We start from the raw sequence: 16,617 nt of genomic DNA, 5'->3' as shown, positions 1-16,617 counted from the left end.
GTTAGTGTCTGGGACAGAATGAAGGAAACAGACCTTCTTTTGCCTAAACCAAGCTTTTCAGGATTCAGCTCCATGCTGTACATTTTCTTTAAATGTAGCTTAAAGTACTGTATCATTTCTTTTTAATCTCAAGTTTCAAGATTAATCTAGACAGGGTATGCGTACCAGCATAGAGGTTCAATTTCTTTCTACTATATTAGTGGACTTTGCTACTGAACAAGTCAACCAGATGTGTATAAATGGGGTTCTTAAAATTTGTTTGTTTCTATACTTGGAAGAATCAGAGAAGTAGCAAATTTATAAGTAGAAGCTGTGAAATTTGAAAACGTTTAGTAGAAGACTCTAACTCAGATCCAACACCTTACACCATAGGCAACTTAGGAGGAAATGAAAATGTTACTTTATTAAAATATTGGGTTTCATAGAACCAGACCTGAGAATTTATACTTTAAGCACTCTTGGATTTGTACTGTTGTATTTATAGTTCAATTATAATTATATTGTCAAATAATTTTTCATTCAGAAGCTGACACACGTAAGAGATTAATCTTTTTTTTTTTTTTAGTATCCCAGGTTTTCAGAAAAAGGTTGCTAAAGTGTGGGAACTGTTAAGCTCTTTTAAAGGACAGAGAAATGACCACTGATGCATGAATATCTCTACCAGCACAACTTTGGAAAACTGGTAGTAAAAGTTAAGAGCATTTTTTTTTAGCATGGTGAAACCCTCTTTAGTCCTTGACTAGAGGGTTCATTAATTTTTTAAAAACAAAATATATTCATATTTCTAAGAATTATTGTTGAATTTCAGACTTAAAAGAAATCAAATTAAATTTGATCCAGTCTATAAGCAGCAAACTGTTATATAACCTATAGATTTTTTCAGAGTCACAAAGTTTCAGGTAAGAGTTTATCTAGCAATGAGTTTTATTCTTTTATACTCATTTTCATGATGATTTCACAAAGAAATTCTTAGTAATGTTTGTTATAAAATTATCTGTGCTGGATTTTAAAATTTGCATGTAGGAATTCATTGTAATACATATAATGAAAAAAATAAATAATGACAAGCTTGTTTGTATGGAATCTCACACTACTAGGGCCATACTTACTCTTTCCTCATTCATTTGTTCACTCAGTGAACATCTCCTGAGCTCCCCTGTGTTAGACAAGAAAGATACTGTCTCTGCCCTTTTTCCCACCTGGATTTCAATTTATTGGAAAAAGTATTAACTCAATCTCAGTGACTTTCTCTCAAAAATGTTCTAGTGTATTTTATTCATTATTCATAAACAATTATAGTACCTTCTATCAAATTCCTTTTTAAAAAAGATATTCAGGTCAGAAAGATTTTAATATTGGGGCTTACTTAGAATGACAAGGAAAAATAAGAAGTAGTACTTTGAAAAACACCTTTTAAATACTTTCAGTTTGTAATGCTTATATTTTTTAGGTTCCTACAAACTTGATGACTTTTGAGTAAAAGCCTGATAAAAAAACAACGTGAACTGTTATCTTAAGTGAAAGCAAGGACCTGATGAAAGAGCGCCAGCTATAAACCAATCCTGTGCCAGGAAGAGAGCCCAGAGGTTCTATCTCAGCTTCTGGAGTTCTGAACCAAAAAAGCACTAATTTCAGGGAATGAAGTGAGATATTCCCAGAGAACAAATTGGAGTTGCAAAACAAACTGCCATGGACCATGCTTCTTATCTCTGAACTGACCTGTGGAAACCACTGCCTTAAAAGAATGAAAGGAAAACCAACATGAAACACCAAATAGTGTGTGTGAATCTTCTGGCGGTGCTGTGCTTGGAATAGATCGTAGCTAATTTGCATTTCTTTTAACTTTGTACTAATTTTGGAGGGGAGAATCGCCTTTTTTTAGATACACTTTAAAAAGAAAAACATATTTCTTATGGGTTACATTAGGAGCTGTTTTTGAAGTGAGGTGTAAAGCTACTCCAGCTTAGGTAGGGTTCTACCAGCAGCCTAGAGGAATGGTTTGCTTGAGCTTCCATTAGCCTGCAGCCTCACTCGCTTTTTCACAGCAAGAGTGTAGGAATTAGAAATGTTAATAATGTGAGTTGTTGGAGTTTGTTTGGGATTTGGGGGGGGGGGTTGTTTTGGATGGGGGGAGATTTTTTAAAACACTAAACTTCTGAAATTTAGTACTGTTTGGGGTACATTATTTCCTGCAGGAGGTATAAAGGCTGAGTGTTCATATGCCAGACACTTTTTTCAAGTGGGCTTCAGAAAACATGGTTGTTTTTAACTGGGTTTAAAGCTTGGCCTTCTATATGAATTCATTGTTGGACCACGGATCTGCTTAGTAGAGAACTGTAATCCCAACCTAAACTTTTCTAAGAAGATTTTACAATAACTGCATTTTTCAAGTGAATTGGATTAGCCCTTATATCACTCACAGGTGATTTTTATCATCAAGGGTGATGAATTGATATTTTATCAGGATAGTTTCTTTTACAGTGTTTCATGTGCACAATGCCATTTATTTTGTTGTTATTCATTTTCATTATTTTTGATCAATATGGGATTCAGGATCACATTTGTTTAAAAGAGAGTCTACGTATGTATGTATGCATGTATGTATTTTATTATAAGGCATACAGAATAATTTTCGAAGGGAAAAAGGTGAAAGACTGAGATGCTGGGAATTTTAAGTATCAAAACTTTCCTTCCTACTTAACCTTCCTTTATTACAAACATTTTTCTCAAAGCTTACTATAGGTCCTTACGATGAAACCATATTTTGTCAGTAGTTGATCAAGCAGTTTTGTGAGAGCTCCTTAATGCAATAATGCATTTAACTTTTGAAATAAATGTTGAGTTACAAAAAAAGTTTGAAGGTGAAATGCCCTAGAGTTTTAACAAAAAACTGGCACTTGAACAAAGACTGTGTGTTGGATGTTACAAACTCATGAGGCATCATGAATTTCGGCCTTGGCCCAGAGTAAGAAGTGCATTTTGACTGGTAACTTCTGATAGACTTCTATTACTTTGGGCCTCACATAAAATTTTTCAGATTGTATTCTTGGAGAATTTTATGCTTTTTTTTAATCATAAGTATTTCATCCTTGAATCCATGAAACTTAAATAGAAAATATTGCTTATTAGAATAATTAGCTAAAAAAGCTCTCCATTGGAAAGTAGAAGAGCTTTCCCTGAGTGCTTAGTTTTTGTTTGTTTGTTTATTTTGCGGTACATGGGCCTCTCAGTGTTGTGGCCTCTCCCGTTGCGGAGCACAGGCTCCGGACGCGCTGGCCCAGCCGCCATGGCTCGCGGGCCCAGCCACTCCGCGGCATGTGGGATCCTCCCGGACCGGGGCACGAACCCGTGTCCCCCGCATCGGCAGGCAGACTCCCAACCACCGCGCCACCAGGGAAGCCCGAGTGCTGAGTTTTTAAATTTAGTTTTCTGTTTGGAAAGGATATTAAGAGTTCAAATATCTTTCTCATATAGCACAGTTAGAAATACCATTACTTCTGGTTTTGTGGAAAGTGACACGAGCTGGAAGAGGGCAAAATGTGGCCTGTGCTAGTGATTTTATCTCCCAGCATAGCCCACACTGGGCGCTGAGAAGAAGCCCTCTGCATGACCAGCATAGCAGTATTACTCTGTAGACCTTGCACATCTGACTTTTGTTTTAATTTTCTTATTTCTCTTCAGAAATAAGTGTTTTTAACAGTGTATGTGCTTTTTAAAAAACACTGTGGATGAAAACCCTGTGGATTTTTTATTATGTTTTCTGTTTGTCATAAATAAGCTAAAGTAGATAAGTTTCTGTGGAGATATGCACCTGGAAGTCAGGGCCTGACAGCCCACAGTTTTGCCAAAGAGAAAGCTCCACTGGAAGATGTGTTTGATATTTTCAGCGCTAAACATGAGGCTGCTTGTGCAGAGTGAGAACAGTGTTCAGGTTTGGTGACTAAGTCCATATATAGATTTGTGGCCTCTGACTGACTGAAACTGAACCGTGCAGCAGAAGTCCCCATTATTTTTCTGTCTTCAAGTTTGTCCATTCAAAAGATTGCTCATTGCTTTTTAAGATGAATTTAGCATTTGAAGCAAAGACCAGTGAAGGAAGTGAATTAAAATAGTGTAGGTGAATTTTTTATCTGTGATTCACCAAATGAGACCTAATAATAATTCAAGCAAAAATAAATGTTACCAAAATATATTAAATATTTAGGCAGTGTATTAGTGGGAAGGTGAAATTTTTCTCCTCTTGTTAGGCCTACCCTTAATAAATTTGTAAAGTAGCGACTCAAAAGCTTGAAATTTCCACCAATATTAAACTCATTTGTTTCTCTCCAAGTCAAGAAGACCTCATTGGAAATTCCATTATAATTTAAATTTAAGCTAGTTTTTGATAAACATAATGATTGGTATATTATCCAGCCTGGTGTAATAGTATAATACCACCCAAAATACAGTTTGAGGCACATCTTATTTAACAGTTTGTTTAAACATGGAAGCTTATTTTTCATGCAGAAGTAACATAACAGTTTTTAAAATACAACTATAAAAATAACTGCTGACCTTGAAGAGCACTGTTTTTGGTCTCATGCCCCCTCTTTGTTTGAGTTCTGCTTATTTTTTTCAGAGGCTTTATTTTTACCATACCTCCAAACTAAGAATTAAAAGAACCAATCAAACACACACTTCCTATTACATTTTCTTCACTGTGTAGATATTATTTGCGTAAACATTACAAAAAGGGATCCAAACAATTTGAGTTTGAGTATTTTTTTCTCCCCAGGCATGTACTTCAATGACAAATGTTTTCCTGTGGGAAAATGCCATATGACTATTGCACTACCTTCTGTATGGACTGTCTTGGTATTGTGTCTTTTTGTATGTCAAGAACTAGGGTGTTTGTAGCTGCAAAGTTTCTGTAAGTGGCTTTATTCCTCTTCTAGAAGATTTATAAAGGAGCCCAAGGTGCACTGTTATAGAAGGAAAAAATGTTTACGATCTCTAGTGTATACACCTTATATATTAGTTGAAACCAGGGCCCTCCAAGAGCAGCCTGGCCTATTGCTCTCCTAGGATTACTAGAATTTACCTGGCCAAATGATTTGAGTGGAAGTCTTTTTTCTTTTTTCTTTTCTTTTTTAAGGTTAAATCTGTAAGTTATATATGCCTTTACTACTGAAAACAAAACTATAGGACATCGTATTAATTAGAAATCGATAATAATCGTAGATTTAATCCATTAACTTTTTAAAAGAATATATCCACTATTGATTTCCTTCCTGTTTTTTTGAGGCACATTCCTTTACGAGTTTTTAAACCACCATATTATCTTCTGCAAACAAGGGGTACCAGTGTTGCTTAACAGAAGATAATCTTCAATTTTAAAAAATCCTCTGCTTCAAAGGCTTTTGAAATGATTGGATCCCTTTTTGAAAATGAAGATGAATTTTTACTGTGTCCCCGTGGAACAATAGTACAGCTGTTGCATGAATAGGTGATACAAAGCAAGTAGTGAGGTTTGTCTGACTTCTTCAGTGATCTTTTAGGGTTTGCTTTAATTGTCTCTCTCTCTCTCTCTCTCTCTCTCTCTCTCTCTCTCTCTCTCTCCCCTTTTATATTTCTTTCAAACATAGTAAATTTATAATTTTACAGCCAGAGTAGTATTCTGTTTTTTCTAACAAACATTCTTATTTAATCACATTGGTGATAATTATTTTCTGTGTGAAGTCAACCTTTTCAAAATGATTTAAGTATTTGTCTTTTTACTTCCTTAAAAATGGCTTGTGTCTAAAGTAATTACTTTTTTCTTTTTAGAGGATTCCAATGAAAGACATCTGTGCATGCAAACTTTTAAGCTTTTGGAAAGCAATTTCATTACGCTGGTATCTCAAGCATGTAGTGTGGGGAAGATTTGGTCAGTGCCTTATCAATTTGAAGACCAACTTTAGGGCATCGAGTATGACAATAATCACTTGCCCTCTTACTCCTCTTATTTCAGGAGTGTGTGCTATCCCTCTCTCCACCAGCTTACTCTTTCTCACAGCAGGTCTAAGAAAATGTGTGCAGATCACTCTAGGTAATTGTTGCATTCCACCTTGGCTTTGAGTCTTTTTAGAAAAGCTCCCTCCCTGCTCCTATCCTTCCAGGGTAGAAGATTAAAATTAAACCCACCAAATCAGCCTTTAGATGAGCACTCCTGAGAACAACTTTGAAGAGCATCCATCCAGCTGAGTTTATTTTTATTTTGTGTTGTTGAAATTATTGTTTTGAGCATAGATTTAATTATGTCCTTTCAGAAAATCCTTAAAAGAATACAGTACAGCCAGAAAGATCTGTTTGCGTTTTATTAAAGCTACTGAAATCCCGAAATGAGAGTCCCTTTGCCCAGAAGTGAGATTTAGTTCAGTACATTCTTATATTTAAATAAGACTCAGACCAAGCAAGCAGTCACTTAACCTACCAGTTATTGTTTACTTGAAAATACTATGTCAGGAAAGTGAAAACAGCTCCAAAATATAAATTAAAGAGAAGTTAAGAGAGTAAGCCAATTCTCAGTAAAAGCAAAACTTGGAAACATTTTGCTTCTCTGAGATTATTGCAAGATCTGGAGCTACTCTTGTTCAACTGAGTCAAGATGCTATTTTCACATTTTTTAAAGGGCTAGTATGTTCTAGAATAGGCCAATAAATGTAGTCTTTAAAGCCAAATGAAGGGTTAACTCGTTCTTAGGGGTTGTTAGTAGAACTTAAAGTTTGATTCTAGTCATTTGGACTGCAAAGTGATGATGGGATTAAAGGAATACATAATTAGAATGTTTTGGGATTGAACTTTTTAAAAAAATAGACAAGTAGAAAATTTCGTACTTAGCTGTGCTTTAGATATGAGGTAACAAATATTAATTTTCCCATGAAGATATCACTTATTAGAACTATTCACAGATATAGTCCAGTAATTATTGACTTACTAGGTCTGACAGAGTAGCTGATAATAAGTCACCAGACTCTCAAGAGTTTCTATACCTGGATTATTGACAAATCCATTGTTTTACAGCCGACTGAAGGTATGTTATGTGTGTGTGGGGGGGTGGGGAACTCGTTCACAGTGTAATCTAAAGGAGATAAAAGCATCTATGGGGATGAATATCCAGTGATGATAATATACAGGAAAACACAAGCCATTTTTATTCTCCTTCATCCCAGTTAACTTGAGGTACAAAGATGAAGTACTCATTTGCACTATGACCTCCTGGAGTGACGTGCAGCTTGGTTCCTCTCTCACTTTTTGTTTCTGTTTAATATGCAAATGTGAGTGTGAGATCTTCAGTGTGTTTGCATAATCTAACTTAAAATGAATTTAAGTACAGTTTTCTGAAATATTTCTATTGGAATAAATTACTTAAAAATATAGATTGTGTGGGGATAGTTTGTTTCCATATTTACATTTTTATCATTAACTTTTAAATAAATGCTCTAAGTTGATTTTTTTTTCCTCTTTCTAAAATAGTTGAAAAGGATTTTGTTGGTACGGGGAAGCTTCTATCTGGGTAAACTTCAGTTGCTCTTCTTTATCCCAGAACAAGGATGTGCCCTGGCATGCTGACAGATGGGGCCTTGGGGAAAAGAGGTCAAGGGTACAATATTTCCAACCGTATCTCCCCATTCCAAGTATGTGATATAATATGACTAGTCCCCATAGAGGCCCTCTTTGCTAGTACTGTATTTCATAGATTCCAAAACATGACACTTTCACTTCTCACCATTTCTGAAAATAGAATCCATCTTCCAGCCTAGGGAGCCTTAAATTGGAAGAAGTACAGAAATACATGTGTTGAGTCTCCTATAAGTCATCGGCTGGGGTGTTTGCTCTGCTCTAAGAATTCCACATGAGCTTGCCTCTTAAGAAGCTTGGGAAACCTCCAGACAGGACTGAATGCCCAGTGTTTGGGTAAACCATAACCCAATTTTCAACTGTTTTCCCACCTTTCTGATGGCCTTTGAAATTTTTCCCTGTCCCTGCACTAGAACCAAAAGAGAGTGACAACTCTCAGATGGGGTCAGCCTGTCTTTACCTCACACGGCACCCCATTCTCCATGTATGCATGCTAAGTTTCTGGGTTCCCTTTTCTGTTTCATTAGTTGTTTGTCCCTGAGCCAGTACCATATTGTCTTCATTACTGTATTAGCTGTGTAAGTCTTTTTTTCTTTTTTTTTTTTTTTTTTTTTTTTTTTTTGGCGGTACGCGGTCCTCTCACTGTTGTGGCCCCTTCCGTTGCGGAGCACAGGCGGCGCTGGACACGCAGGCTCAGCGGCCATGGCTCACAGGCCCAGCCGCTCCGCGGCACGTGGGATCTTCCCGGACCGGGGCACGAACCCATGTCCCCTGCATCGGCAGGCGGACTCTCAACCACTGCGCCACCAGGGAAGCCCTGGCTGTGTAAGTCTTGATATCTGGTGAGATAATTGCATTGTTCTTCAAATTTGCCTTCGCTCTTCTTGACTCTTTCATCCTCCCTATGAGTTCTAGAATCAATGTGTCAAGTTCAGTGAAAATACTGTTGGTATTTTTATTGGAAGTGCTTTCCTTTTATAGATTAATTTGAGAGTTAACAGTTTGAAAAGTTTACTCATTTATGAACATGAAATGTCTCTCCATTTATTTAGAGTTTTTAGTGTCTGTCAGTAATGTTTTACAGTTTTCTCCCTACTGTTTTCATACATCTTTTATTAGTTTATTCCTAGGTAAACTAGTTTTTGTTTCCGCTATGAATTACTTGTGTTTATGAATGCTATTGGTTTTTTAAAAAATATTTATCTGGTTGCTTGGAGTCGTAGGTGCAGCACATGGGCTCCTTAGTTGCGGCACGCAGGCTCCTTAGTTGTGGCATGTGAACTCATAGTTGCGGCATGCATGTGGGATCTAGTTCCCTGACCAGAGATGGAACCCGCGACTCCTCTGCATTGGGAGCACAGAGTCTTATCCACTGCACCACCAGGGAAGTCCCAATGCTATGGATTTTTTTTTAATTTTATTTTAGTCTGCACTGGGTCTTTGTTGCTGCATGCAGGCTTTTCTCTAGTTGAGGCAAGCGGGGGCTTACTCTTTGTTGTGGTGCGCAGACTTCTCATGGCGGTGGCCTCTCATGTTGTGGAGCACGGGCTCTAGGCGTGTGGGCTTCAGTAGTTGGGGCTCGCGGGCTCTAGAGCCCAGGCTCGTTAGTTGGGGCGCACGGGCTTAGTTGCTCTGCAGCATGTGTGATCTTCCCAGACCAGGGCTCTAACCCATGTCCCCTGTGTTGGCAGGCGGATTCCTAACCACTGTGCCACCAGGGAAGCCCATGCTGTTGATTTTTATGTCAATACTTAACATCTGGCAACCTTATTGAAATCCCTTATCTAGTTCCAATGGTTTGTTCAGTATGATTCCATTAATGTATTGGCTACAAATAAGATGATAGATTGGGAGAAAATATTTGGAGTTTATAAAACAAAGGATTCCTATCAAGAATATACATGGATTCTTTTGTACAATAATAAGAAAATTTATTCAATAGAGAAATGTGCTAAAGGATATGAATAAACAGTTTATAGAAGGAAGCCTATGTGGCTAATCTATGAAAAGATGCTCAACCTGCCTAATAGAGAAATTCAAAGTAAAATCATGGAAGAGCTATCACATTACATTCATCAAACTGGTGAGGCCATGCCAAAGAGCATCTGGGCAGTATTAGGGAAACTGTGTATGTATACAGAGCATAAGAATTAAGAATTCCAGCATTGGATCACTTACTAGCTGCATGATCTCGAGCAGATGACTTAACAACTTCTTTCTCAAGTTCCTCATCTATAAAATGTGCACAATGCCAAGGCCACCTCATGGAGTTGTGAGGCTCACCTTAGCCTACCGTTTCTGTTCATGGAGTCAGTTGCAGGGAGTGGGGTTAGCGGTGAGGGGAAATTTTAAGTAAAATAAGGGAGAGGTCTTTGCATAGTGAAGTCGTAGTGAACTGAGGAGCATCTTCGTATAAACCAGTAAACCAGCTGAAGAAGTAAGCCAGCTATATTCATTATAGACAGACGGGCAAGTAGAGAAAAACATGAAGAAAAGCCACCTGAAAAGAGCCCTCATGTATTACTGTTGATTATTAAGAATAGTATTGCACCCACTTGGTGCGTGTTTAAAACGATGACTTCTGAACACCACCCCAAATTGCCTAAATCAGAATATGAGGACAGTGCCTGGTACCCACTAAAACTCAATTTGGGGCTGATTTACCCACAGCCCAGGCTCAGGTAAAAGTAATGATTATTCAGTTTGCTTTGTTATTGCCTGCCAAAGCCAAGTTGTTCATACAGTTTAGGTCTGGAAACTGTTAGCATCTATATTAAGCTGTTGCAGAAGGGAGACAAGTTGCTGTTTTTATTGCCAGAAACTATTCTGAGATTTTAATGTGAAAACAGGCAACTTTTCCAATAGGCGTGGAAGGAAAACCTGGAGATTCACTGTGAGTTTCTTACATCTTAAGCAATTAACAATAAGTACAATCAACCAGTGAAGCTCTACTGACCACTGAATTCTATAGTAGCCATGTTTTATGAACTCTTGCAATCTCAATAATGTTTTAACAAATCTTAACCACACAAATACAGGATTAGAATTTCTGTGTTGAAAGAGAGTACATGACTGTCGTGGTCACATATCTCCCTGGATCTTTGGGATAGACAACCTACAAAAAAAAAATCCAGAGTATGGCCTGATGCAATTTGAATTGAGACCTTTGATTCTAGCCTAACTTGCTATGACATAGCTAATTATGTTCTATGTCTCATTCCAAATCAAGATAATTCAGGCACTTGGGTGACAAATTTTATGTGATTCCTTAGTTTTACTAAATTAAACCTAATTCCCCTCTCAAAGGAAGACTCATTTCTGGTTTCATGTTTTTCCTTCTTTAAGAAGAGGTTTGTATTCCATTTTCCTATTGGTTAAAATTGTCCATGGATATGCCCTTTGTTCTTTGAGCTTACTGCCAGCAGGAGGGCCTTCTACACTAAAGGAACTTTCACAGGGGCCCATCCTATGGCTAATGGTGACTTGACGCTCTGTTGCAGCTCAAGCTCAAGTTCCCTCTATCGAACTCAGAGAAGGGAAAAGGACAGTGAAGGGAACATATCAAATGATGAAAGTGTCTCATAGTGAGCTGTGTGTTTTGAAGCAGTAAAGAGATCTTTTCATGTAACATCCCCAGCAGTTTAGAAACCATCAATATATACTTGTTCCCAAAGGAGGTAATAAGCTTTTCAACCTAATTTAAATTGTGGGAGTGGGGTTATCTCTAACAGTGTCTAACTGCAAACCATCTCTCTTCTTTATACTTCTGGTTTCACAGTTTAACCTCTCATGTTAGCCTTTTTTTCCCCCTACATTTTTTTGTCAATGTGTCTCACTTTTGGATATCTACTTAATCATTTACAGTATGATTGTCTCCCTTCATATTTGTTTAGATCAGTGGTTCTCAACCTTGGCTGCAATTCAGAATCATCCAGGGAACTTTTAAAAATCCCAAAGCCTGGGCTACACACCAGACCAATTATATAAGTAAGCATGGGGGGCGGGGAGGCAGTAAGCCCCTCAGGTGACATGAGTGTGCAGCCAGGGTTAAAAACCAATGTTTAGATTGTTGGTCTCTGAACATTACAGAGGCTTTAGGACAGTGGCTTTCAGACATCAGAAGGCATCAGAATCCCCTGGAGGGCTTGTTAAGACTTAGATTGCTGGGTCCCACCCCACGGAGTTTCTGATTCAGCAGGTCTGGAGTGGGACCTGAAAGCGTTCATTTCTAACAAGGTCCCAGCTGAGGTCGATGCTGCTGGCTTGCAGGCCATAGTCTGAGAACCACTGGGAATGAGATATCGGATTAGAAAGGGGAGATGGGAGGATCCATCCTCACAGCACACTAAGCTGTGAGTGTGCAGCCCCATCCCTGTGAGTGCGACGGATGTCGGCGTGCTGTGGGGGGCATAAGCATACGTGCCAGGTGGTGGGAGGGCACGGAAGGAGAAGACGGCGCCCCAGAGCTCTCAGGAGGCTCGGGATGGGAGGAGGCCGAGCTTGTGGCTGGGCAGCAGCAAGGTCCCTCCCCAGCAGCTGTGGAGTGGCCGAGGAAGCCTTCACCCTCATTTGATCTCTGGCCCACCTCCCATCCTCCCTGCAGCCCTGTGTTGACCTCTGCAAAACTGGAGCAATAACAATGTTTCAACTGCTTGCAACAATGTATTTACTCAGGAAGCAGTTATTTCAGAACATTGTGATCCTCTTTTCCTCTCTCTAACAACCACAAAATATTTTGAAGCAACAGGAAAATGGTTCTGTTGAAAGCCTTTGGCAAGGTCATTTGCCCCAGCCTCTCCCCATAGTCTTTTGACCGATTTTCACCAGTGGAACAGAGGGTCCCAGTTTATGACTGAGAAGTAAGCTGGCCTGGAAGCAAAGCTATCTCAAAGAGCAGAGAGGAAGATGGAAAGAACCTAGGTCCTCAATGATTTCCTGTGCTGCTGAATTAACCCAACCCTGGGAGAGTCCAACTTCCGGACTTCTTACATATAATAATAATCTCTTTTATTTTTAAGAGAAGAAAGAAAGGAAGAAAGAGGATACAAGGGAAACAGAGAAAGGAGAAAGAGAGGAAAGAAAGGGAAAAAAAAGATGGGATGGAAAAAAGGAAAAAGGAGGAAGACAGGGGAGAAAGCAGGCCACCTTTAAGACTTCTGTGTGCTGGTAAGGAATGATGGAGCTGCAAAAAGAATAATAGAGAAATTTCTTGCAAGATTTCTGTTTGTGCCCCCATAATTCATTAATTTTTAAAAGTAACGGCCAGGAGGTATTAACAGTCTCAAAATAAGGGAGAGGAGCACTTCTTCCTTATGTGTATCTTTTTTGTTTGTTTTGTTTTGATTAAAGGGGAGGAAGTGCGCCTCCACAGGCCAGAAAGGTGGTGTAGAGACTGGACGCAGGGGCAGGCGGCAGAGCCCTGGTCAGCCCGTGCCCTCGCCCACGGCCGGAGCGCCCTGTCAGCCGCAGTTCTGCTCCAGGGGGAACGTTCTGTTCCTCCACTTGGACAAACGGGACGCAGGCCCCTGCTGGTTCTTGAATCAAAGGGGAGGCCAGCTGAGCAGCTGCCTCCTCACAGGATCAGTGAGTGTTGGCAGGCCCTCTGCTCCCTCAGGGTCCTGTTCTCCCTTTGTCGACAGCACCAGCTTCTTCAGAGATGCTGAATTCTCCTAAACTCTTAGAGCCAGATTGTTTCCCTCATTGCTTTGGTTTTGATGTGTCTTAAAATAATTAGGCTTTTACTGGCAAATATTTCCCTTCTCCCTTATGGCTAATGAGGCATCGCACACACCACACCAGGGCAGGGCATGCAACCATGGTATCCAGTAAACAGTTGCTAAACAAAGTCAGAAGTCCTGCTCAAATCAAGTTCTCTTTTAAAAAAAAAAAAAAAAAAAAATCTTTATTGGAGTATAACTGTTTCACAATGGTGTATTAGTTTCTGCTTTACAACAAAGTGAATCAGTTATACATATACATATGTTCCCATATCTCTTCCCTCTTGCGTCTCCCTCCCTCCCACCCTCCCTATCCCACACCTCTAGGTGGTTACAAAGCACCGAGCTGATCTCCCTGTGCTATGCGGCTGCTTCCCACTAGCTATCTGTTTTACATTTGGTAGTGTATATATGTCTATGCCACTCTCTCACTTCGTCACAGCTTACCCTTCCCCCTCCCCATATCCTCAAGTCCATGCTCTAGTAGGTCTGTGTTTTATTCCCGTCCTACCCCTAGTCTCTTCATGACATTTTATTTTCTTAGATTCCATGTATATGTGTTAGCATATGGTATTTGTTTTTCTCCTTCTGACTTACTTCACTCTGTATGACAGACTCCAGGTCTATTCACCTCATTACAAATAACTCAGTTTCATTTCTTTTTATGGCCGAGTAATATTCCATTGTATATATGTGCCACATCTTCTTTCAAAAAGAGTCATGTACCAAAATGTTCATTGCAGCTCTATTTACAATAGCCAGGACATGCAAGCAACCTAAGTGTCCATCAAGAGATGAATGGATAAAGAAAACAAGTTCTCTTTTGTACTTGTTCTTCCATCTGCCCCGAGCTATGTAATTGCTGTCAAAAAATGTAACCCACTGCACCTCTGAGGAGTTTAAGAAAAGCAGCTTCCGGTACCTTTGCCAGTGACTTCCTTGCAACATCTTAATTATCCATTTGCTAGTTAGCGAGTCGGTCTAGGAAGAAGTCTCTTCTTTTACTCTTGGAAAGTATGTACTTGGGAATGTCCAGTAAAAACCAGTATGTGCTGGACGCTTGCTCTCTGCCAGATTCTGGGGAATGAGAGGCTGTCTCTGACCGAGGGCTCTCACAGTCGGGGTGGGAACAGGAGGGCTGAGCAGAGTCACTCAGGAGTAACCGAGTGCCTGGCGAGTGATCACCTGCATGAGCTGGGCAGGATCTCTCACCCAGCAGTTGAGGTCAGAACAGACAGATGGCTGGGTGGGGGCAGCTCCCTCCCCATCACCCAGTCCCTGCACCTGGACCCCAAAGCCACTCTAGGCAAAGGTGACTAAGCAGCTGGTCTCCTGTCCAGCCCACTCTAGTCCTGCTCTATGTCTCCTCACTGTGTCCCTACAGACACCACTCCACATTCCCAATGTGTTTCATGGAACCTTAGCAATTTGATTTATCCCATAATCACTAATGGCTTGGTTATAATCTTACTCACTTTATATGCAATATCTCAGTATTCCTTATAACCACCCTATGAGGAAGGGATACTTCTTCCCAGATAACAACAGGAAAAGTCAGAGAGGTTGAGGAATTTGCCTACGTCATCACCCAGCAAGGGGTGGAGCCAGGATTCAAACTCTGATTGGTCTGATTCTCAACCTGGTGGACTTTGGCTTTCAGAGCTGTAACTAGCGGATTTTGGTGCCCAGAGCTAGCAGCACAAAAGCTCAGAAAATAATGTTATGATTTATTATGTGACTCAAAGAGAGAACAACCAGCAGCTTCCTGTTTTAGTTATTCTTGCTTAGGACAGTTTCTAGCTGAAGAAATTCATGTGCTGTCAACATGCAAATGTAATCTTTTTTTTTTTTTCAATGTCTGTGCCAGGCCAGAGCCTCCCTATGGGCCTCGAATGCACTGTGCTGAATCTGGTCCCTGGAGTTCTACAACCTCATTTCAAATACAAAGCACGGAACAATTAGCACAAACAATCCCAGATTGCTTAAATGTCACGTGTACATGCTAGACCAGAAAAGTTCTGCCTAATCAGAGGGAGAAGCACCACACTGGGGCCTAGAGAGGCTGGGAAGCCTGGGTGGAAGAGGTGAGATTTATGTGTGGGTAGGATTTATGGCCAGAGGAGAATTGAAAGCAAGAGCTGGAAGTGTTACCGACCCAGGTGCTTGGTCTCTTTCATCAACAGCAATTGGTAAGAGGCCAGACAAGGAATTCAGGCAAGGCTTTATTGGGACTCATGCTACAGAGGAGGGAGCAAGAACAAGAAACAGTTTCCCTTGCTTGCTCCCTGACAGGGGGTCAAGCCAGTCCCTTAAATGGGGTGAGGGTAGGAGTGGATTGGTGGTTCAGGCTGCAGGGCGGCTTAGGTGGTCGGCCCGCCCCCTTGGTGGTGCTGTGTGCTCTTGCAGCACCCTGCTTTTGCTCCCGGCACCTCAGAAGTGGCAGTTGGGTTTTGGCCTTTTTTTTCCCAGGTCCCAGCCTGTCTCAGAAGTATATAGTTGAGGCTGGGAAGAGACCACACTGAAGAGCAGCAGGACATAAAGTTGAAAAAGTAGGTTGGAGCCACACTGGTCAGGACTTTAACTGCCAGCATGAGGAATTGATGGTGGAAGCTGGGAGAACAGGCCGGGAGTAGTAACACTCGAAGGGAAAGAGAATAAGGGCCTGTCCCAACATAGGAGCACGGGAGAGAGAAGACTGAAGCCTGTTGAAGGAAGGCTTCTCTTCTGTCCCATGCACCCAGGAACCTGCTCTCTGGTAAACAGTACAACTAACTGGTAATGATGATTAGTTGCTCAGTGGCAGGCTACGCTGGCCCTCGCTAGCAGTACAATACCCTTTCTAGAAAAAAGTGGGACCTCCCAGCACCCTCCATGTTCAACTGCCTATTTCACTCAACTCCTCCTGTCAATCGTACTTAACCTCCCCAGGCTGGCTCCTCATCTATAAAATCAGCACGAACCGGTTCCTCCTTCCTAGGGTTATTATGAGGTTGAATGAGATAATGCATGGAAAATGCAAAGCACAAGGCCAGGCACTAGGAAACACTCAGCAGTGGTGAGCCACCAGTGTGATAATCTGCTCCTTTGGTCAGCTAGAACCAATGCCTCCGGAGCCATGAGCATGCTATGTGAGGACTTGCTGCTGTGGAAAGTGGCTACTTTGCTGTCTGTCTCTCTCTAGGAAGCGTTAGACACTAGCAAATAGCTGAAGGTGCAGTCAAGCAGATTTAAAGTGTGATCCCTCTCTAGAGTTTCCCATAAGTTAATTTGAACACAGGCAGCTTTCTGACAGTGAACTGTG

General features: G+C 40.5%; 1 protein-coding gene across 2 annotated transcripts in view; it reads left to right on the top strand.

Annotated features, from left to right (window-relative positions):
* RALGPS2 (Ral GEF with PH domain and SH3 binding motif 2) overlaps positions 1-2,900 on the top strand; it is a 170,445-nt gene extending 167,545 nt beyond the window's left edge. The window contains exon 19 of one of the 2 annotated variants that reach the window (XM_059056341.2): positions 1,451-2,900. In XM_059056341.2, coding sequence (XP_058912324.1) covers positions 1,451-1,480 — 30 coding nt within the window. In that variant the 3' untranslated portion in view covers positions 1,481-2,900. The remainder of the gene's footprint in view (positions 1-1,450) is intronic. The other variant, XM_059056327.2, reaches the window with a different exon arrangement.
* Positions 2,901-16,617: the final 13,717 nt, after the last annotated feature.

Source organism: Kogia breviceps, chromosome 1, assembly GCF_026419965.1.
Source record: "Kogia breviceps isolate mKogBre1 chromosome 1, mKogBre1 haplotype 1, whole genome shotgun sequence".
In the NCBI taxonomy this organism is placed as follows: Eukaryota; Metazoa; Chordata; class Mammalia; order Artiodactyla; family Physeteridae; genus Kogia; species Kogia breviceps.
The sequence above is the reverse complement of the archived record's forward strand: the minus strand, read 5'-3'. Positions and strand labels throughout refer to the sequence as shown.